The sequence below is a fragment of the Schistocerca cancellata genome, chromosome 2 (genome assembly GCF_023864275.1).
Source record: "Schistocerca cancellata isolate TAMUIC-IGC-003103 chromosome 2, iqSchCanc2.1, whole genome shotgun sequence".
NCBI classification, from domain to species: Eukaryota; Metazoa; Arthropoda; class Insecta; order Orthoptera; family Acrididae; genus Schistocerca; species Schistocerca cancellata.
Genome location: NC_064627.1, coordinates 482,326,520 through 482,349,393, shown reverse-complemented (window position 1 = coordinate 482,349,393; position 22,874 = coordinate 482,326,520). Strand labels below are relative to the sequence as shown.

The following is a 22,874-nucleotide window of genomic DNA, read 5'->3' as shown; positions in this document are numbered from 1 at the left end:
TTCACTCAAATTCCTAATATTTAATTTATTTTGCATTTAACTCCCTCATTATCGTACTGTAATGGGATTTACTGCCATTTATTTGTTTCTGAAATATGCTGTAAATGTCTTCTACCTTCCCATGAGTAAAAAAGTAAACAGCAGAGAAAAACTATAACAGAGAAGTTTATACTAACTAACAGGAGTTACAAAACAAGTTTATGTGTAAAAACAATTTATTATTACTTTCTATTACTAAATTTGAAACATGGGTATGGACTTTGCATCTGAAAACTGTTCGACATGAGATTACACAGTGAATAATGCAGGGACAAATTCTTGGAAATACCAATATTTCAGTGGTAATTGAGATTTCGGTGGCTGATAAAATTCCTTTTAAATAAGTCTGTTGTTCAGTACAATCTCATACAATTTCAATTGGAAATTAGTGATATTTGTAATCACTTTGCATTCTTACATTTCAATTCTGGAGTTTTTTGCCCTTTAAAAATATTGCAGTGCAAAGCCATCACAAAATCTCTGATTTTCTAGTGCTAAAAGAAGTAAAAATCATAGAGGGAGGCATTGTGATGGGTGGCTTTAACAATAAACACCACTATGGAAAAATGTTGTAAGTGGTCATTATGTCCAGCTTTTCCTATGAATTAAGACTCAGGTTTCAGATATGATGATTGCATTTCCAGACCCATGTCTATTGGACTTGTGTTGCTGGTTTGGTATGTACCATCACTTCTCAACACATTTGGAATGGCAATATCTTATAGCTTTTTAAGTAAGAATTGAATCTTATTTCTTTTTAACTCCCAGAATACTTCAGATTATTTTCTGCCAAAGGAGTGGGTAAATTAGTTATCTCAGCTTCTCACGAAGTGGGACTGTAATTGCATTGAGTAACATAAGCTCCTTTGCAGCTTAAGAAATGACGGTATTGATGATGTGCACATCATAAGTGATCTATTTGGTTGACCCAGTATGCTGCTCCACAGTTTATTACATAATATTATATGATTTTCAAATCTTAGATTTTACTGCTATACCTTTTGATAGTGGTGACAACACGTGGTAATGTACTGCAGATCCTCCTGAACTCTGACCAGAAATAGTAACTTCATCTGGATTACCACCAAATGCTCTAATGTTTTGCTTTATCCACTTCAGTGCAAGGACCTGATCTTTCATTCCAAGATTTCCAGGAAGGAGAGAGTCACCTGTGCTCATGAACCCTGTATTCAACAAAAATTCTTTCAGTATGGAACAGAAGACATGTCATTTGAAAACAAAAATTTCTTTGCAGATACTCTATTGTATATAATTTGTAACAGACAAAAAAAATTGCAATTTGAATAAAAGTAAAGTTTAAATTATCTGCAAAAGTAAGAAATGATTAGACAGTATGAATGTACTATTTTTATTAGTTTAAAGGTTGTTGATATTAGGAAGGAAGATTATCCGATGTGCTATATTTTCCTTTTCTAGTTTGAAAAAGAGAGAGATTATAAGGGCTGGAGGGGGGGGGGGGAGGAAGGATGAGGAATATGATGTAATTATGCACAACTTGAATATGGATGTATTGTTCTTCAGTTGCATAAAACAGATCAATTTTAGCAACATAACATAAATTGTTAGTATGATCTAAAATGTTAATACTTTAATGATCTTTAGGACATACATGCTCCAAAAGTATTGTCACTAATCTACTGAGGTGTGTTACTGATATGTGTGGTAACATCTGTCCCCTTGCAATAGGCAATAGATGAGGGAATAGTAGCACCAAAACAAATTATCTTATTGAACAAAATTTTCTTTGCAAATATCAGACACACAAGAACACAGAAGGTGAATCAGCCAGTGCATGAAAACAAGAGTGAAATTAAGCCAGTATGTTGGGTGGTCGATAGTTAGCACATATGCAAGAGTGTGAACATATTCATCATGTTTGAATAAACATTTATATCACTGACACAACACACTGACTCTCTGATATGAAGTAATCCGTCATGGGCCAATAGTTTTTCTAATGATGGCATGCTGGAAATCTACATTACTTGTCAATCATCTAAAATGCAACCACTTTCCAATCATCATGTGATATAGAAATAGCTGCACACCTGGTCATAACTGTAGGAAGGCTGTCTAACTACAGCAACTGTGCCTCTCAATGTGAGATTAAAGTGTTTACTATTAAAATATTGAGTATCTTCTGTTGAAAGAACCGAGTGAGGTAATGCAGTGGTAAGCCCACTGGAATTGCATCTGGGAGGATGTGAGTTCAAATTTGTATCTTGCCATCCCGATTTAAGTTGTTTGTGATTTTTTGTAAATCACTTAAAGCAAGTGCTGGGATTCTTCCTTTGAAACAACATGGCCAATTCAATTCTCTCTCTCTCTCTCTCTCTCTCTCTTTTTTTTTTTTTTTTTTTTTTCAATCCTTCCCTACTCCGAATTTGTGCTCTCTCTGTAATGACCTTTTTGCTGATGGGACATTAAACACTAATCTCCTTCTCCCTCATCCTCCTTCTCTTGACAAGGGGCATGTGACCTCTTGTTTCATATCCTCCTACTTTGAACCATAAGTCATAGGACAAATTCATTCAAAAAATTCACTACAACTAATATAATTGTTGTGGCGTGTTAGCTATCAGTAGCATGTTGCTGAGGAAAAAAAATGGCGTGATGCATCAAAATACTGACATGTAGAGTTTATGGCCGGAAATGGCATGATGTGTCAAAATATTGATATCTAGAGCTCATTGCTGCTTATCATTACTGCAAATCCAAAGGGCTTGTTTCAATACAGCTGTGAATTGTCACTAAGAAAGCATAGATAACATATCAGAGCACATAGTACTTTAACTCTGATGCACTTGAGAAGTCTCCAGCACACAAATGAATACTGGATATTTGTGGATCATGACCTACAGAGAAATAATTATACATTACGTATAAGCAAAAAAGACTGAACTGAAAAATGAAGTTCACATCTCTCCAGGAGGCATGCCTCCTGCTGGGTGCATGTGCAGAAATTATGTCTGCATCTCAATTTTCCTATGAATGTTTTCTATTCTTCTTTCAGTAAGTTTTCTTCATTTAAAATTTTATAGCTATAAAAACAAGAGGTCAAAAACAGAATACCATCGTTTTTATTATTATTATTATTATTATTATTTTTATTTTTTTTATGAGAAGTGAGAACAGCATAATTGCGGATGGAATGGAAATTGCTAATGTACTCAACAACAGTTTTATAGAATTCTGTAAAAATGTAAAGGGGAAAAGAAGTCACCAAGGATAAAAGCAGTCTAGAACACTTTGACAACCATCCCACTTAATTTTCCTGGAACCAGTGATGTAAACAGAACTCATAAAAATAATTCATAGATTGAAACCCAAGAAGTCTGCAAAAGATAATGAAGTATCAAATTATTTCATAAAGTGCATAAATGAAGAAATAATTAATCTCCTTTGGATATAGTAAACTGGTCACTTAGAAAAGGAGTAATTCTAGAAAAAGTAACAATAACATATAAGAAAGGTGACAAGGACAATGTGAATGACTGCAGACTGGTGTCTTTAACCACTGGTTACTCATAAACAAAAGAGATGCTCAATGCAAGCGATGCTCCCAGAGGAACATAGTATTATGATTCCAGAACAACATGGTTCCCATGAAAGGAAATATACAGCAACCACTATCTCCAGCCTAACAAAATCTGTTATACATGCATTAGGCAATACAAACTCTGTATCTGCTACGTTTCTGGATTGGTCTAAATCTCTTGATGCTATCACATATACAGCACTAATTGAAAAACTTGAAAGCTACAACATACATGGACATGCAGCACAATGGGTAAAATTTTGGATGCAGATCTGAATCTGGCATATTAAGTGCAATGTACCTCAAGAATGTCTACTAGGCTTACTTGACTTCAGCCTTCTTATAAAACTGGTGATGTCAGTCATAAAGATCAAAGACTATGGAATGCTGAGGCATGACATTAGTGAATCTAGAAGAAACAGTTTAAAGAAGCATGTTTATATCAACAAGTGACAAAGTATAATGGCTCATAAGGAATGAATTTATTATAAATCTGGTAAAAGCAGTATTCATGGTGATTTACTTTCTTGTAAGTAACTGTAAAAAGGAATATAACATCATTTGAAAGAATGTTCATAGTGTTCACAACTAGAGACAAGGAAACTTACATAGATATATTCATCAATGAATCAAGACATTAAGAAGGTACCTCTACCAAATTTTAAGGGATTACAGTTCCCAATAAACTACAAGGGAGACAAGACATAGGCAACATCTGCTGTGTTTCTTAACAGTGTGATATTTTTTATGAAATAGCTTGCACACTATGTTGACAAACAACTTCTCAACTTCTATGAACAGTGTACCATGCTGTGTTTGAACCATACTGACAAAATGGAATTACTATTTTAGGAAATGCCAGCAGCAATAATACCAAATGAATTTAGTGTTGAAAAAGGCCATTAGGACTGTCTTGTATAAAAAACAACAGATTCTTGCAGAATTGTCTTTCATAATCTAAAAATACTGACATTTTCATAGGACATTTAACAACAATAATTCAACTAATCAAGGGCAATAAATTGCTTGATGAAGATGTAGATTATCATTCATATGACACAAGAAACAGAAACTAGCAGGTATGTGTATCACACAGAACTTTTAGCTGTTGATAGAGATCCTTGATACTTAATAGGGAAATTGATAACGAATTTTCTTAGGAGTCTACAGGACAGTACAAGTAAAAGCATGTTCCACAAACTTCTAAAGAACTGTTTAACAAAAAAAGATTTTTGTGGTCTAGAGGAGTATATGTGTAAAGAATGAGTAATCCTATTGTTACTTCTAAGTGTGTCCTGTAATCGCTTGAATGTATTGCAGTATGTAAATTGAAGACCCAAATATTAATTGAGAGAAAAAAAAACATGCAACACAACTATCATTATTGCTAATTTTCTATTTTACACTGAAATTTGAAGGCTAAATATTTTTAAATACTGGGGTAAGTTGACTTGTCCTAAATTCCAAACAGAAACTCTGTGCATAATGTAAATAAACAAGACCAATTAAAAATCAATCAATCTAGTTGTAATATTATATTTAATAAGTGAATTATCATTTGTAAATAATTACTTCTAACAGTCAAGATTTTTCTTGTATTGTCAATTTTCTTACCTAAAGCTCCAAGACGATACTGTATGGATACAACCACTATTCCATGATCAATATAATAATCTAAATAACGTTGCTGAGCATAGCCAGTTCTGAAACAGCCAACATGTATCAGGACCAGAACTGGTCTTGGGACACTTGTATCAGATGGCAACTGCAATTTAATAACAATCACACATTATTTCGATTTTTAATATCCAACTATATCAGAATTGTGAATGAAGAGCAATCAGAAAAAAGAAAATGAAAATCCAGTGTATAACTGTAAGGATAGTGTTTATTTCTGGTATGCTACTTTGTACTGACAGAAGCTTTACTTCAGCAAATAACAAAAAACCACTGTATTTATTATGTAGTAGTGTTTTTCATATAGTTTTTATATATTTCATTATCCTTTCTCTTTGTATCCTATAATATTATAGGTTTTGTAGACACATATGAAATATGTATGTGAAATGATTTACACATTAAGATCATACTTGCTGAGAAGTTATGTATTTTAGTGAGAAGTAGTAAAATATGAAACATATGTAGTTTCTTTTTTTTATTTATTTACATTTTCTTTGGGTGGAGCCATTGTAATGATGGTTTTTGCAAACATCATCAGACTTAATACCATGGTTATATTTACACTTATAAAATACACTAAATTCTGTAGCTGTTGCTTCTTATGTCTATTTTTTACGTTTATCACATTACAACTGATCTGCTAATGCAAATTTGTTGAAAGAATATAAACATTTTATAAAAAAATATATAATAAAGAATATAAACATTTTTCTATTAAAAAACATTTTAATTTTGTTTTAAAAACATGTCCCATGTATGTTCTTAGAGCGTTTGGTAGCTTATTATGCCAAAAACAGAAATAGTTACACTTTGTTCTAGTGTTGTGATCATGTACATCACTGCCCTGGATAGCTTCTGTTGGTCAACTTATAAAAAATACGACTATTTTGGAGTTGTACAGGGAATATATTGTCAGATGTTTGTGCTGCACAAGCACTTCATGACATGAATCTCTATGTCCCATCCCATGTAAATGTCTTATTGCTTTTTACTGTAGTAGTAGTATTCTTTTTAAAAGTACATCAGCTGCACAGCCCTATAGTTCACTTCCGTAATTGAGAAAGGGGTAAACTGTTCCATAATATACTAATTTCCGTGCTTGGCTAGGAAGTATCTTTGCAAGGTGGCTGAGGAGATATATGGCACTACTGACTTTTCCGCATACGAAATTAATGTGGTATGTCCACCACAAATTTTCATCAACATACACACCCAGGAATTTACAGTTGCTATTTTCTGTTGCAGAGATATTACACACACAATTCATATTGTTGTGGTGAGAACTGCCTGTTTTAAATGTCAGTGGTTGAGATTTGGTGACATTCACCTTGAATCCCTGATCATTGTAGTATTTTGTTGCTTCTGTTACACCACTAGTAGCAAGAGATTCTAGCACATTATATTCACCCCCATAGAATAAGATTGACATGTCATCTGCATAGCTTACAATATGGGAGTTAATGGGTTGTGCAATGTCGTTAATATATATATAAGGAAGGGAAAGCGTCCAAGGATTGAGTCCTGTGGTACACCTTGTAATACAAGTTCACTGGTGGACTGGGAGTTCATGATTTTATTACCTAGTTTGTATGACAATTTAGTGCTTGGCTTACGATGCATCAGGTATGTGGTTAGAAGATTCATAGCTTGATCCCCAATACTATAAGATTTTAGCTTTTTAAGAAATACCCTATGGTTTACCAAATCAAATGCTCTTGTAAGGTCCAAAAATATACTGCAGTCTGCATCTTCTGGTCTAACAGACAGTAAACTCTGTGGATGAACTGTGTAATTGCTGTGGTTGTACTTAGCTCTGTTTCTGTCTGGTAGATGAAATGTCACTATCTTGAAAAGTATTTTCCACTTAGTAAATCAATGACGGTGCAACAGCATTTAGGTGTGAGATACAGTTAATGTGCTAATGAACTAGTAACTATATATAACTATAGAGAAAGAAAAAACAACAGAAGAAAACTGGATGTACCTCTTTTTCTGTGCTCTCTCTTATGCATCATAATACTGAGTACATAAATATTGTGTTTCTGTGTTTATTTCATCTGTTAGTTCATTTCTATCTTTAAAGATTTGCAACATTTGGATCAGTCCATTACACTAAAATGTTGCTCTATTTCTGAAGTTGACAGTAACTACATCTATTAGAAAATCTCTTGTGAAATTACCTCTGGGCTAAAGACATTCAGGTAGAGACAGTCTTCATCTCCCTTTATGTTTCCCAAACCATCCATCTGTATGCATCGGTTTGGTGTTTGCAGAGCATCTTTTTCTTCTGTCCAAGAAGACACAGGTACTGGTGGCTGCAAATCACGGTAAATTTACAATCACATTGTTATGCAACTGCTAATTGTACAGTTCTTCTAAAACCGTATTATTATTTAGTTATTATAATTGAGATACAAGTGTTTTATTCACAGAAAATGATGTGTCAGCGAAGTTTTAATGAATAAAAATTGCGTTATTATCATGTAAAAGTGGACACATATCATTACAAAAATACAAAAAAATATATCAAAATGAAATTTCACTTGGGGAAAACAGTAAAATTATGAAGAGACAGGGAAACCTTCAGGAGGAAAAATTGTAGTACTACCAATAGGCACACTTAGAAGATGAAAATCTATTCATAGCTTTTGAAATGATCACTACCTTTCTAAGGGAGGAAAGAGGGACAGGCTGTGGAATGTTAGAAGGGGTTAGGAGAACTCATATTCCAGGATGAGAGGAAACCATGTTAGGAGGTTGAGGGGAAACTAGGAAGTTTCTCATTTCAGTGAAGAACAAATAAGCTAGGTGCTTCAATAGTTATGCAGACAAGCAAACTGTTTGGCAATAATCTTATCAATAATAGTCTCATTCTGTACCATTTATTAATGAGGAGAGTATTATACTATTGCTTTCAAAAGTTTGATATTTTTAAAAATATGCCTAAATGTTGAAATCACACTCAGAATTCTCTGTTCCATCTATAACTGTTGGTATTGGCGATTCCTATTAGATAAACATTTATTAAAAACTTTTAACTGAACACATTTTGACAACAAGTGCCATAATATACATTATCGAGGTTAGGTATGCTGTGTTTGCATTTGGTGTACCAGATGAGTTTTAAGGATTTTTTCCTAAGTATTGCAGTATGGATGGAGAAAGAACCTCTCACATTCTCTGTATACAGTGATACCAAATATGTGCAGGGAAAGCCAACTTCAGTAATGAAAATGTACAAAGAGATGTGTTGTCATAACCTGTACAGCTACTTTACATTGTAATGAGCTACCTATTAATTCAGTCAGAAAAAATCATGCACTGATTATTTCACTAGTTCAATATCTTGGCAAGAACATGTTACTGACTGTGTGAAATATTTGATAATGCTTGTTTCTTCAAAAATATAATTAATATTTTCGACATGTTTCTCTTCAAATAAATATAACTCAAAGAGTGATTTTCAAACAAATGCAGATAAAGTTTAGTTTCTATATCTCATTTTACATTTATAACTGAAATGAAAAGTATTAATAAATTTCTAAGTATTACATTTATTTCAGTGTACTGAATTTTCTATTCAATTTCACACATCTATACCCCATCCCCACTTCCACCAACTCAACCACTTCAGTTACTTTAATTTCTCATATTTATATGCACTGAGCTCTTCATCTAGTAATATTTACTATTCCTCTATTTTATCCATTCCTTGATAATGCTCACAATAATAACATAGTGTATGGTAGTATAACCACATACCATTAAATATAAGCAAACTATTAGCAAATTACATTCTTCAGAAGGAGAGTTTATAATCTGTAAGTATTACATGAAAAGGATAATGAGATTAATGGATTACACTCTTCATCCCTATTTATACTGAAAATTGAGACACTGAGTAGGTGTAACTATGATTTCGCTGATACGTAAGGTAACTTAGAGACATTTAGATAATGATGACAAAAAAGAAAGGCCTTAGTTGATGATCTGAATATTCATATAACGCAGTTTTTACTTTCTGATAAATTAACTTCTTAGTTCTCACATGAAAAGTCTTACATTCCATTATAAAATGCATTATACCCTTGGAGTTTTTACAGAAGCAACCTAACTATTGTTTCTAAAGGTGAAACATTGTCAGTTTCATTACATGCAAAGCAATGTTCAGTTATTAAGATTATAACAGCCACATGTAGCAGTAGTACCTAGTCTGTACACAGCATTTCCTTCACTACTTTTCTTAGACTCTTCTGTGAAGAAGCGATTAATATTTGTCTATTTATCTGTTTCATAGTGTTTACTAATTTCTTTCGGTTTGCTAATGTTATGGCCATTTGTATTAAATGAATAGACTTCATTCCTGTAGTTAAAAATCACTTCAGCATTCAACTGTTACCTGATTCATTTTGAATTTTGTAACCATTGGAAATAGTATCATAAAAAGTAAACAATGCTCCAGTTGTTGCAGCATAAGTAATCATTAGCAATGATAGTATCTATTTTGTACACAATGTTTGCTTTAGTCTTTATCTTTCATGCTTCTGCAAAAAAAAAAAAAAAAAAAAAAAAAAAAAAAAAAAAAAATAATAATAATAATAATAATAATAATAATAATAATAATAATAATAATAATATTAGGTGTGTTTTTATTATTGTAAGGTAGTTTTTTTAAAGTGTTTTATCGATTGTCACAGGAGTAGTGAGTTTTTTTGTGAAATTATACCCAGGAGGAGCGTAGCAGGAGTACTTAGGTTGTGTCTGTTGGTTGCATGGGTTAGTATTATATTTCTCATGTAGATGGATAGGTACTGCTCCTATCAAGGTGAAGACTGATCACTTTCAATAAAAACTTGAACATGCTGTTGGGACTAACATTGTGTGTGATACATGATTTCTCAGTGATTTATGATTCATTTGATGTGGCCAGTTCTCACTGAGCTAAGGAAGAAGAGCTAAGAGTGACAGGCTCAAAAATCTATGGAGAGGAGGTACGCATTGGACTACTGCTCTATATGCCTTAAGACTGTTTTGAGGTATGGCCATTGGTGTGTATGCATATGACTCACCACAAATTGCCTTACAGTTGGGACAGTGACCAACATCAGTGAAAATTCCGAACAAGTGCAGAGTGTGGGTTTTCTAACCATTAACAGTTCCAATGTTAGACAGGTGATGGAATCACTTGGAGAAATAACGTGTAGGTTGGGTAGGAAACCAGTGCCCACTCAGGATGAAAATTTAGTGGTCTGATGTGAGGTACAGAGGAGGAGCTTCCAGTGGCTCTACTGACTACACTTGGCTTAGCCACTGGCAAATAACTGGCCATGAGAGCCTGAATGACATCTGCTACCTGTGTTCAGAGAATACCACCTTTTCTTACAGGCAGCTTACTGAACTGGTGGAGACAGCTAGCCTTGCAAATAGGTTGGAATCTGCAAAATTACTCCCAGAAACAATTCATTTTCTTTGGTTTAGTGTGAAGTGGATGGCTGAAACTAGAGAATCATACAATTCTGTGATCATTTTGAATATCAAAATAAACCTCAGTTATAAAGTGAATAATTGTTGGTCCCTCCCTAATACATCAGGCATGCACCACATGCAGAAAGGATTTACTATGTCAGCAGGGTATATGTGTCATGCACAAGTGGGTATTTTAGAGTACAGATACCACTTTAAAGGACTGACAAATATGTCAGAATCTATGATCTATTACTTACAAAGAGTAGTATCTAATCTTGTAGACAGGTGAAAGAAAATGTTACTATAATATTAAATTACTGCATGAGAATCTATGGAAAGATTCCAGATTTGTCTTGCTTACAAATAGTAAAGATGTTCACATATTGCTAGTAACAGAAAGCAAGCTGGAACCACATATTAATGGCAAATCAGATTTTGATTTTGAATGCTTACATATTGTTAAGATACACTGTATGATGGTGGTTCATGTCTGTTTACAGCTGTGAATAATATGGTAGTAAACCTATCTAATCATGTTAGTGGAGATGTTGATAACAAAATAAGCTGGTTGAGGACAAATGTTAATGAGGGACTGCATTTGTAACCAGTTGCTTTTATGTACCCTCTGTCTTAAGAACTGTAATGGCATCACATGTCACAGAAAATTTTTAACAAATTGCATGTAAATTCCCCAAACATGTTATAGAATTAGGAGTAGATTTCATCATATCAGCTGTAGACTGGGAGACCTGAGAGATTAAGGCAGTTGTTGTGAACAGCAATTTAGTGATATTGTTCTCTATGCCTTCTCTGTAAATTTAACAGAGAACTTGTAAGAGGAACATCTTAGATATTTTTGTTAGTAACAGGCTGAATCTTTTCATTCACTTAATGTACGGCAGGAAAACATGAATGTAAGACCCTTACACTCTTACAGACTAAGTGTGTCAATATAAATACCAAAAAAGCTATGCATGGCTTTTCCATATAAGTGTAAAAATAAACAGATTTCATATTAAGTTAGCAGTGTGTTGTAATCTAGTCACATACTTTATATGTATCCGTTAGTACCACATCATAGTGGTAAATACAGTGAAAAAGTAAAATTTTGGATTACATAATTTCGATAACTTGTTAACTGAAAATAAAGCTATGTAAAGAAGACTATAACTTGTAGTAATATATCCTTTAACTTACATTTTTATGCAAAATTTACAGAAAAGTAAATCAAGTAATTTATTTACTGATAATGTAAATGTAATTACTTTTGGTTTTGCTTGTAATGATTAATTTTACAGTTAATTGTAGTGAAATGATGGTTGTAAAAGAGTTCATTGCGTGAAAAATGTGTATTTTCATACCAGTTTTGGTATAGGAGCAGTTCAAGTTATTATTAGACACTTGAGTGTATTTTTTTATTATTTTTATTTTGTAATAAAATTGTAAGGCTATCATTGTGAAGACTAAACACACTGTCATTTAGAAGATTATTTTCCAGGCAAAATACAGAACAGAGAAACCAAACTAAAATTGTGTTAAGATTATTTAATAACTTTTGCTACCTGAATTATTCACTTTCATTTATTAAGGTACTTCCACGTTCTTCATACTTAAAAACCAGAACTAAAATTCGGCACCCTTGATGATGATAACAAGGCCATTATATAATGAGATAAGTATTAGACAACCAAATTATTAACGTGATCATGTTCTGTTTACAGTCTACAATGAAATCACACAAAACTCAACACTGAAATCTGAACACTGATTGTGTGTTACACCACAGTAAGAAGAGTGTTAGAACAGTCAACATCATAACATAATGGAAATGTTGAGTGTAAACTGAAAAACCTCAAAAGCATTGTAAAATTTGTCTTAGGCAGGTTTGTGAGCAATAGGAGAGACCCGGTGTGGTTCAGAAATTATGTTAGAAAGTAGCTGTGTAACAAAAGAAAGTTTTACCACATATTTGAATGTAACCAGCTTTCACAGAAACAAAACACTAAATGAAGAAAAAATGTGCAACAAGGAGAGATTTTCTAGAAGTATTCATCAAATTGAAAAGTAAAATATTATCCTCTTATCTTTCAGAAAATTCTAGGAGAGTTTGGTCTTAAGCAAAATTAGTAAACAGTCAAAGGTATCTGTCCAGTGTTTACCTTAGCATCAAAATGTAGGATGACAAAGGGAATGCCTAAATACTAAATTCAGCTTCCCAAAATTGTTTCAGTTAGAAACATTACACTATGTTTCCTCACTTTTATCATCACTTAAACATGAAGAAGACAGATATTGAAATATGTGATTGTAGGAAAGAAAATCATCTACAGTTGCATAACAGAGAGAATGGTGACTGTAGTTGCTGGGATGGATACAGAAATATGAAAGAACTCAATCCTGTTCTATTGATAATATATAATACATCACTATCAGAACAATGGGTTTCTAAAGATAAAAAAAAAAAAAAAACGCAGATCATTCATGTACTCATAAAGGGTCATCAAACAGATCCACACAATTACAGGCCAACATCATTGAAGTCAGTCAGTTATAGGATATTTGGACATGTTTTATGATCACATATTAAGGTGATTCTACATTCCAATGGAATACTTTGTAAAAATCACCATACTCATTTAAAAAACAAACATTACGTGAAACCTAGCTCAACCTTTGTACATAACACACGTAGGTAGTACATATCAATGTGCAGATTGATGCTGTGTTAATTGATTTATAGAAAATATTTTATAAAGTTATTCATTGTCATCTAATGAGAAAATATAAGAGTATGTAAGATCATATCACTTTTGTCAATGGGTTGAGGATTTCCAAACAAATGAATTAGGCATGATATTATTAATGAAAATAAATCAATGGATTCAAAAGTAGCTTACGATGCATCACAGGAGATTGTTATAGAACCATTATTGACTAGAAAATGTTTACCTGGTTGTTATAAATATACCTGAAAAGTTTGCGAGGATGCTGCAGGTTATGATGTGCTGAGAAATAATTGTTAAAAAATAATTTGGTACGTTGCACCATTTCTGAGTTAATTAGCACTGAAGTTAGCCAGTAATACTGTTGTGTGCACAAATCAAGTAGCCCACCAGAGATGATGTCACCAAATGCTCTTAGGTTTGGTTTTCTACATCTGAAGAAGAGAGTGATGCAAGAATTATAGTTGGGAAAGTGGCAAGTACTGAATCACAGGTAAGGGCTGAACAACCTTATGGACTATTATCTACACCATGAGAGCAACTGGCACTAACTGTATCTGGCAAGCCACTTGATATTCAAAGCCTGCTCTGTAAGTTAGACCAATTTATTGTAAATATTGATGAACCAACAAGTGCAAATTGTGCTCATATTCTCTGTCTGACAGAACACCATATCACTTTTGGCATCGAAATGCTCAATATACCAAACTATGTTTTAGCTACCTCATTTTGTAGAAAGCATATGTGCAAAGGTGGGGCAGTTATTTATGTGAAAAACAGCCTGTCCTTTAATACAATAGATGTAGAGAAATACTGTGTAGAGAAAGACTTTGAGGCATGTGTCACAGAAATAGTAGAAGCTAACAAGACACTGGTAATCGTAGCAGTATACAGGGCTCCATCTGGTAATTTTAAAGTATTCATGAAACAATTAGATTCTGTGCTATTGTATCCCACAAGAAAAAATAGGGACATTATAGTGACTGGGGATTTTAATATAGATTTCCTAGAAAGCTCATCTTCTAAGACAGAGTTTGCAAATTTAATGCATACCTAGAACCTTGTCTCCACTGTCAGTTTTCCCACAAGAACTACTGCCACTTCCAGCACTCTAATAGACAATATCTTTGTAGATATGAGTAAAACTAATCACATCAAAGTTGAAAAAGTCGTAAATGGTCTCTCTGATCATGATGGGCAAATACTCACAATTGACAACTTTAATACAAATCAGAAAAAAGCTAGTGCACAATGGAAAACCATTAGAAACATGAATGAGGAAAATATCCAAAAATTCAAATTATGCATTCGGGAGACTGACTGGAGGTATGTTTATCTTGTAAATTATGTTAATACAAAATATAATTTATTTGCTGATGAATTATGAGGTATATTTGAAAATGTCTTTCCAAAAAAGGTCTGTAGACTACAGAACAGGCAATCAAGCAAAAAACCATGGCTCACCAAGGGCATAAAAATATCATGCCAGAGAAAAAGGGAACTGTATATAATATCTAGACAATCCAATAATCCCCTGCAGATTAAATATTATAGGACATACTGCAAAATCTTAACTAAAGTCATTAAAAAATCTAAAAGTATGTGCATGCAATCTGAAATTAACTGTTCAAACAATAAAATAAGAACGATTTGGAATGTAATAAAGAGGGAAACAGGTACTGCACCATCTGACAATGAAAAAACTGCTGTTCTAAAAATTAACGATTTGGAAATAACTGATAGTAAACAGATAGCAGACACATTTAACAACCACTTTCTGTCACCTCTCAAATAGGTTGCAGTGGTGACCTAAGGGAAGCTTTAGATATTCTGAAACTTAACCTCCCACAATGTTTTAATGATATAAATGTAACACCCATAACTGTTAATGAAATAAAAAAAATAATTCACTCATTGAAAAGTAAAGGATCTTCAGGTATAGATAACATCTCTAATAAACTGTTGAAAGCCTGCAGTAATGATGTAAGTGTAGTACTTGCTCACATTTGCAACATGTCTCTTTATGAGGGAGTTGTTCCACAGAGAATGAAATACGCCATTGTGAGACCTCTTTTCAAGTCTGGCGATGCTACAGATGTAAAAAATTATTGTCCTGTCTCTCTCTTAACAACATTTTCAAAGGTTCTTGAAAAGGCAGTGTATAACAGGATTGTGGCACATCTTGATAAACTTAATATTATTAACCACAGACAGTTTGGTTTTCAAAAAGGGGTTTCCACAGAGCGTGCCATATATTCACTCACAAATGATGTCTTGGAGTCTATTAATAGTAAGAAGTCACCAGCTGGTGTCTTCTGTGATATTTCCAAGGCCTTTGATTGTGTAAACCACAAGATACTCTTGGAGAAGGCCTATCATTACGGAATCAAAGGGCCTATAGGTAACTGGCTAAAATCATATCTTGAAGACAGGAAACAAAAGGTGGTTCTAAATGGCTGAAACAAAGTATCTCCTAATCTAGTGGATTCTGAATGAGGCAAAATTCAGCATGGAGTTCCCCAGGGATCTGTCCTTGGACCCTTGCTGTTTTTAATATATGTTAATGATTTACCCCTGTCCATTAGTAAAAATTGTGAATTCACAATATTTGCTGATGATACAAGCATTGCCGTAGATGGTAAGTCTGCTGCTGATCTGGAGACTGATGTTAATGATATACTCAGAGAAGTTACAGCTTGGTTTTCAATTAATTCTCTTTCAGCTAATATTAAAAAAACTAATTTTATACAGTTCCACACAAAAAATAAAACTCTAGAAAATATAGTAATTGCTCATGACAACCAGGAACTAGAACAGGTGCAATCCACTAAATTCCTGGGGGTTCACATTGACAGTAGGCTCAACTGGGAACAGCATGTGTCCCTTACTCTAAAAAGGCTTTCATCGGCAACTTTCGCTCTAAGAATAATTACTCATTTTGGGGACATCAACATTTTAAAATCATCTTAATTTGGGGACCTTCACTCATTAATGAGTTACGGAATAATATTCTGGGGTAATTCACCAGCCTCAAAAAAATCTTAACTGCTCAGAAGAGAGCAGTCAGAATCATGTGTTGGGTTCCTCCACGAACCTCATGTAGAAAACTTTTTACATAGTTAGGTATTCTGACCACAACATGTCAGTACATATACTCTCTGATGAATGTAGTTAATAAAGACTATGCTCAGTATGAAACAAATTGTTCATACCATAACTACAATATTAGAGTTAAAGATGATCTACATGTTGAACTAAAAAATTTAACACTTGTACAGAAGGGAGTAAAGTATGCTGCTATAAAGACTTTTAATGCATTGCCTAATTATATTGAATGTTCAATAGAAAACGAAACGCTGTTCAAAGGTATGTTAAAAAAATACCTGCTCGACCATCCACTGTACTCGTTAGATGAATTCTTTTCCAGAAGTAATGCCCTCCCTTAATAATAGATGTATTTAGTCTCTTAGTTATTGATGGATGATACAATATTATGTTAATGTTATAGTTATAATGTTATATTGAGAATTGCTATACTAGTTTAATGACAGCTTGTAAATGAGAAAAAGTGATACTTATAATATCTATATCATTGTATTATATTACTATTCTATAGAATTAATTGTATTTGTAAAATTGTATTGACACGTTCCACACCCAGGCGAATCACTCACATGTACGGATCTATGGAATACGCATACCAAATTAAAAAAATAAAAATAATTAAAAAAAAAACTTTGCATTGATAGCAACCTGATACACTAACTTCAATGCTAATTAACTCATGGTGCAGCATATTGATTTTTTTCTTAACAATTACTTCCCAGCACAACCTACCCTACAATATGCTTACAAGATTTTTATAGTGTTTCTGTCTACACTGTGTATTGATTGGTGCCATTGCCTATGGGGAAGTTGCAATAGTAGATAAGTATAGTAAAATGTAAGAAGACCTGCAGAGGATTAACACCTGTTCCAAAACTTTACAATCAACCATTTTAATACATTCTATGTAATAGAAAGAAGAAACATTTACTGTTCAATGACACTATGACAGTCACATCTATTAAATATATGGGAGTACATGTACAGGGAAATTTATAGTAGAATCACCAACTAACTCTAATTACAGGAAATAGAATAGGTGTCGGCACACCAAGCAGTTAGCTTACATATTCTTGTTTTCACCAATAGTTGATTATTTTTCCTCACTCTCGGACCCATTACAGGTAGAACTGATAGAGGAAGCAGAGGTCATCCAAAGAAGAGGTGTAGATGAGTGTATTACACTAAGTGTAAGTATAATAAATAAATATGAAAAAGTGTCACATAGATTCACATCCAACTCCAGGTACTCCAAGAGGGCCTTTGTGTGTCATGGTATCCTTTACTGTTGAAATTCTGCGATAATAAAGAGAACGGAGATCAAATGGTTGCTTACAAAATGACATTCAGCCTGCAGGCCACTTGTAATTATAATACAAAATTGGGGACGTGACCAAACACTGTAAACTGGTATAGCGTCCCCAGGGCCATATTACGAAAAGACTTTAAATTATTTATAAAGAAGACATTCATAATTTGTAAGAGATTTTTTTTCATGTAGCTGTAACATAAGAATTTCTCTGTCCAAGTTTCAAATGCAAAGAAATAATTTATGACAAGATACACTCTTTTGTTAATTTTTTAGTCGTCTTCATTACTTCCTCTTTTGTCTTGAGTGTGTATAGAAGGACATCTTTCGAGTGCTGACAAATGTAAGCATATTTGTATGAGTTAAGCAGATAATATATTAATTGAATATTATTGTGCACTTTTAATTTGTAAGAGGTGATCCCGATTTCATGTCCACATTCCTTGAATTAACCTGCATTCAAGTAATTTACAGCTCAACAATTGCAGCGGCCGATGCAGCCAACGACGCCATTACGTGGCGATATTAACTTATGAAAAAATTAGCGGAAGCTGAAAACTCGCCCGCTATTAGCATAATATTAATTTTTCCCCACAGCCGCCCGACGTTGCAGAAAATACTTAGCTTTAAGATTCTTATTTTCAGTACCATAGCCGAGACCCAGAGCCAGGACTCCGACTACAATACAATGGTTAACAGAGGTAAGAAAAATACTCTCGCGCGTGTGTGGGCCGCAATTTTAATTAATAACTAAAGATTTCTTGCTTTAAAGTGAACTGACTAGCCGAGGAAATTAATATGCAAAGTTTATTACGTTGTTCAGCTTGTATGTTCATGTTTGTAAAATGCAGCGAGTATAATATTCATTAACGTAACAAATAATTTGAGATTAATATTGATAAAAAGAGAAATTCAGGAAAGCATTTAACCGTAAAATCAAAATTAAATAGAATATAATTTTTATTAAGGCCCACCACGTAAGTCGACAACAATCAAAGAATAATAATAACAATAATAATATATATATATATTAAATTACGGCAGCCGACGGACGCGAGACTGGCTTCAATAATGTAATAGTAGATGTACATATAGAAACAAATATACACTCAAACATGTAACCTCAAAGCTGTATATGATAATTTAACGAAATATTACAAAAAGGGCGGACTAATATAACAATGAAAAACAATGTGTTATTGAAACTGTAATGTAACTGGATGGGTAATAAAATTTGATCACCAAGTGGCTGCAGAACACACACATAAGAAAAGGTTATAATTATACAAGCTTTTTGAGCCATTGAGTCCTTCTTCCAGCAGAAGAGATGAAGAGGAAGGCAGAGGGGTGAAGGAAAATGACTGCAGAGGTCTAGCAAAAGTGATACAAGTTGGAAAAGTCACCCAGAACCATTGGTCATTGGAGATGAACTGGATGGAATGAGAAGGAAAGACTAATTGATGGGGACTGCACTGGATGAGATTTGAAAACCTTAGAGCTTAAAGGTGGAAGACAGGGTAATATGAAAGAATGAGATTCCTGCTAAAAAAAAAAAGAAATTAACATGAGGCTGACCTGTTAAAATTCCTAGACTCTCTGAATACCTTTTCTCAATGAAATTTCACATTTTGCTATTCTGAACATCATGCTATTTTCCTTTATGCTGATCTCATTCTCACCTAAGGCCAACTACACACTTATGTCCATACTACACCTACTAACAAACAGCACTACTTATATTCTGACAGTTGCCACCCTTTCCATATCAAACAATTCCTCCTATACAGTCTTCACATTTGAGCTACACTTTTTTTCAGATGAAGTCTCTTTACATAATACACCACCAATATCACCTCCACCTTCATTGGACATAATTACTCCACCAGCCTGCTTCAAAAGCAGATTTCCTGGGCCATCATATCCAATCCTGGTACTGCTGATCCCTCCAAAAGACAACTTTGAAGCACTGCACTTGTCACTCATATTATCTAGGTCTGGGATGTATTAACTAGCTACTTCAACAGACCTATGACTTACTAAAATGATGCCTTGAAACCAGATCCATTCTGTTTCCGATGCTCCCCACTACACCTAGAATAGCTGCTTTTCGCCCTCCCAATCTCCACAATGTTCTTGTCAGTCCCTATGTTTCTTCTGCACCCAGCATCCTACCCTATTACCTCTACCCCTGTAACCATTCCCATTGCAAGACTTGATCTGTGTGTCCTCCTACCACCACCTACACCATCCCAGTAACTGTCAAAACATGTACTATCAATGAGAGAGCCACCTGAGAAACAACACATCATATTCCAACATTGTGTATACACTGATTGGCCTTTTACATTGCCATGATTACTATCACCAAATTATCAGCTAGAATGGATGGTCATAGGCAGAGGGTATATACTGGCAGCACAACAGTGTGTCCTCCTACCACCACCTACACCATCCCAGTAACTGTCAAAACATGTACTATCAATGAGAGAGCCACCTGAGAAACAACACATCATATTCCAACATTGTGTATACACTGATTGGCCTTTTACATTGCCATGATTACTATTACCAAATTATCAGCTAGAATGGATGGTCATAGGCAGAGGGTATATACTGGCAGCACAACATATCCTGTTGCAGGCATGCTCTACAACATGACAGTTATGATATAGGTGCCTGTTTCACCACATGCACTATTTGGATTCTTCCCACAGAGACCACTTTCTCAGACCTCTACAGGTGCGAACTAGTGCTACAACATATCATTGGTTCTCGCCACCCTCCTGGCCTTAATTTACGCTATTTCTTAAATCTTAGCATTTTTTGTTGTAACTGCTCCTGTCTTCACTGAATTTTAGTTTTCTACATCTTACAATTTCTTACCTGTCTATTTTTCGCCATCCACTTCTATCTGTGTTACATAAAATGCATTTAGTTTTTCAGTCTACTCAATGTTGTATCAGTAATCTCTGTCTTGCATATTACCCTGTCTTCCACCTTTAAGCTCTAACATTTTCAGATCTTGTCCAGTGCAGTCCCCAAGAATAAGTCTTTCCTTCCCATCCTGCCCAGTGAATCTCCCCTGACCTGCAATTCTGGGTGAATTTCCGAAAACTACTCCTTTTCCTATACCTCTCCAGTCATTTTCCTTCACCCCTCTTTCTTCCTCTTCACCCCTTCTGCCAGAAGAAGGAGCCATTGGCCTCAGAAGTTTGCATAATTGTAACCTTTTTTACATGCGGGTTCCGCTGCTGCTTGCTGACCGTTACTACTCACCATGCAGAGTCACAGAGCGGAACAACAAAAAGACTGCTAAACAAATGAGCTTTCAGCCAAAAGGCCTTCTTCTAAAGTGGACAACTCACATACACATCCACATAACCACAGCTCACACACATTATGACATATGAAAATTAATTATGGGTATTTTGTTGCAACATAGTTGTTTAATACATTAAACTAACACAACAAATACATTTGAAAAGAAAAATTAAACAACATTACCAAATTGACATTTATTTAACTTACTTCTTGCAAAAAAACTGTAACCTGCTATAACACTGACGTTGCACAACTTTATAATAGCATTACATTATACATCCACAAAATATTAAACTATTTTAAAGAATATTTCTGCTCACCTGAAACCGTAATGATCCAACTGGTGGTTCAGCATATGGAATTCCTTTGAAGGTATAAACAGGATTGCCAGTTGTGGTATTAAGTTGACGACCTCTTATGGGACCCAGAGGTGTGTCGACTGTTACGTATATTCGTGATGCACCCTACGAAAAAAATTAATGTCAAGTTTATTAGGATAGGAGATACACATTGCAAATAATTAATCCAAAGAAGTTACTATTGTTTCATAAACTGTATAAACTTTCTTGTGAAGTTAGTTTCAAAAAGTAGATTCAAACTAATGACAAAGGAATGAACGTAGTCATTACTAAGGTACTACCAAAAAACTGCAGGTAAGCTCAAAATTACTGATTGTATAAAAGTGCTGATATATTCCAGTTGTTATAAAACAGAACGTTGCTTTCTCAAAACATAGTATATATTAGCTGAATGCTGTATTACCTCAGTTTGCTTCACTAAACCACATACGAAAAGAGCAAAGGCAAGATACACAATTTTTATGTGAGGCATCGCTGTCTGTGAGAAAATGTCAAAGCACAGACTTACTAGGCAGAGAAGTGTTCCCCTCAACTACTATATATACAGATGTATATCAGAAATTATAATTTCATTGTAAGATAAAATATCCATCAAATACTCACGTGTGAACTTGCTCTGCTCGCTCGTAGGCTAAATTGCTGTAATGCACTTTTGTGAGATAAGACTTGTGATCAAACAAAGTTCAAGTTTTGCGGGGAGTTACCTACTAAATATGAGATAATTTACCACTTGTGAAGCAGATAAACTGATAACTGCCTGGGTGTGTGTTGATTTGAGAGCATCAGTTTTTAATACAAAGGTGATGAGATTACATTAATCTTACTGTGAAGGCAATTATCTCCCAGAATAAATTAATTGATGATAAATTGTTCGTATGACCTATGAAAGCACATATTATGAGCAGTCTGAATTAGGTAGATAATTATCTGACAAAGTCTTGATTTAAGCAAATGTCTTGTTGCCAAGACAATTAATTCTCATCAGAAACTGTTTTATGAGCCACAAAAACTAGTGTTAAAAAGTGTAACTGGACTGTCAAGTTATTGTACGACTTGTTATTCATAATAACATAATTTTATTCAAAAAACCTGCTCATAAGGAAAGAACGGGAAGAAATAATTGTGCAGGAGTATGGACAGCCATAATACTATGAACAATATAGAATAATATAAAACCTATGCATTATTGCAGTACAAACTTCAGGGTTTCATAGGAATCTCTTACTTAAATTCAGTTACAATAGAGGAGGAGGAAAAAGTCTTAATTTAAAAGTAGTACTCCAGAGAGATGGTTACAGTTTTATTACAGTTTT

General features: G+C 34.0%; 1 protein-coding gene across 1 annotated transcript in view; it reads right to left on the bottom strand.

Annotated features, from left to right (window-relative positions):
• Positions 1–22,077, bottom strand: part of LOC126162008 (esterase FE4-like) — a 34,690-nt gene extending 12,613 nt beyond the window's left edge. Inside the window, exons 1-5 of the mRNA XM_049918230.1 lie at positions 21,965–22,077; positions 21,523–21,666; positions 7,459–7,593; positions 5,213–5,363; positions 1,038–1,223 (exon numbers count right to left, since the gene is read on the bottom strand). Of these exons, the coding sequence (XP_049774187.1) occupies positions 1,038–1,223; positions 5,213–5,363; positions 7,459–7,593; positions 21,523–21,666; positions 21,965–22,033 (685 nt within the window). The 5' untranslated portion in view covers positions 22,034–22,077. The remainder of the gene's footprint in view (positions 1–1,037; positions 1,224–5,212; positions 5,364–7,458; positions 7,594–21,522; positions 21,667–21,964) is intronic.
• Between the last annotated feature and the right edge of the window lie 797 nt (positions 22,078–22,874).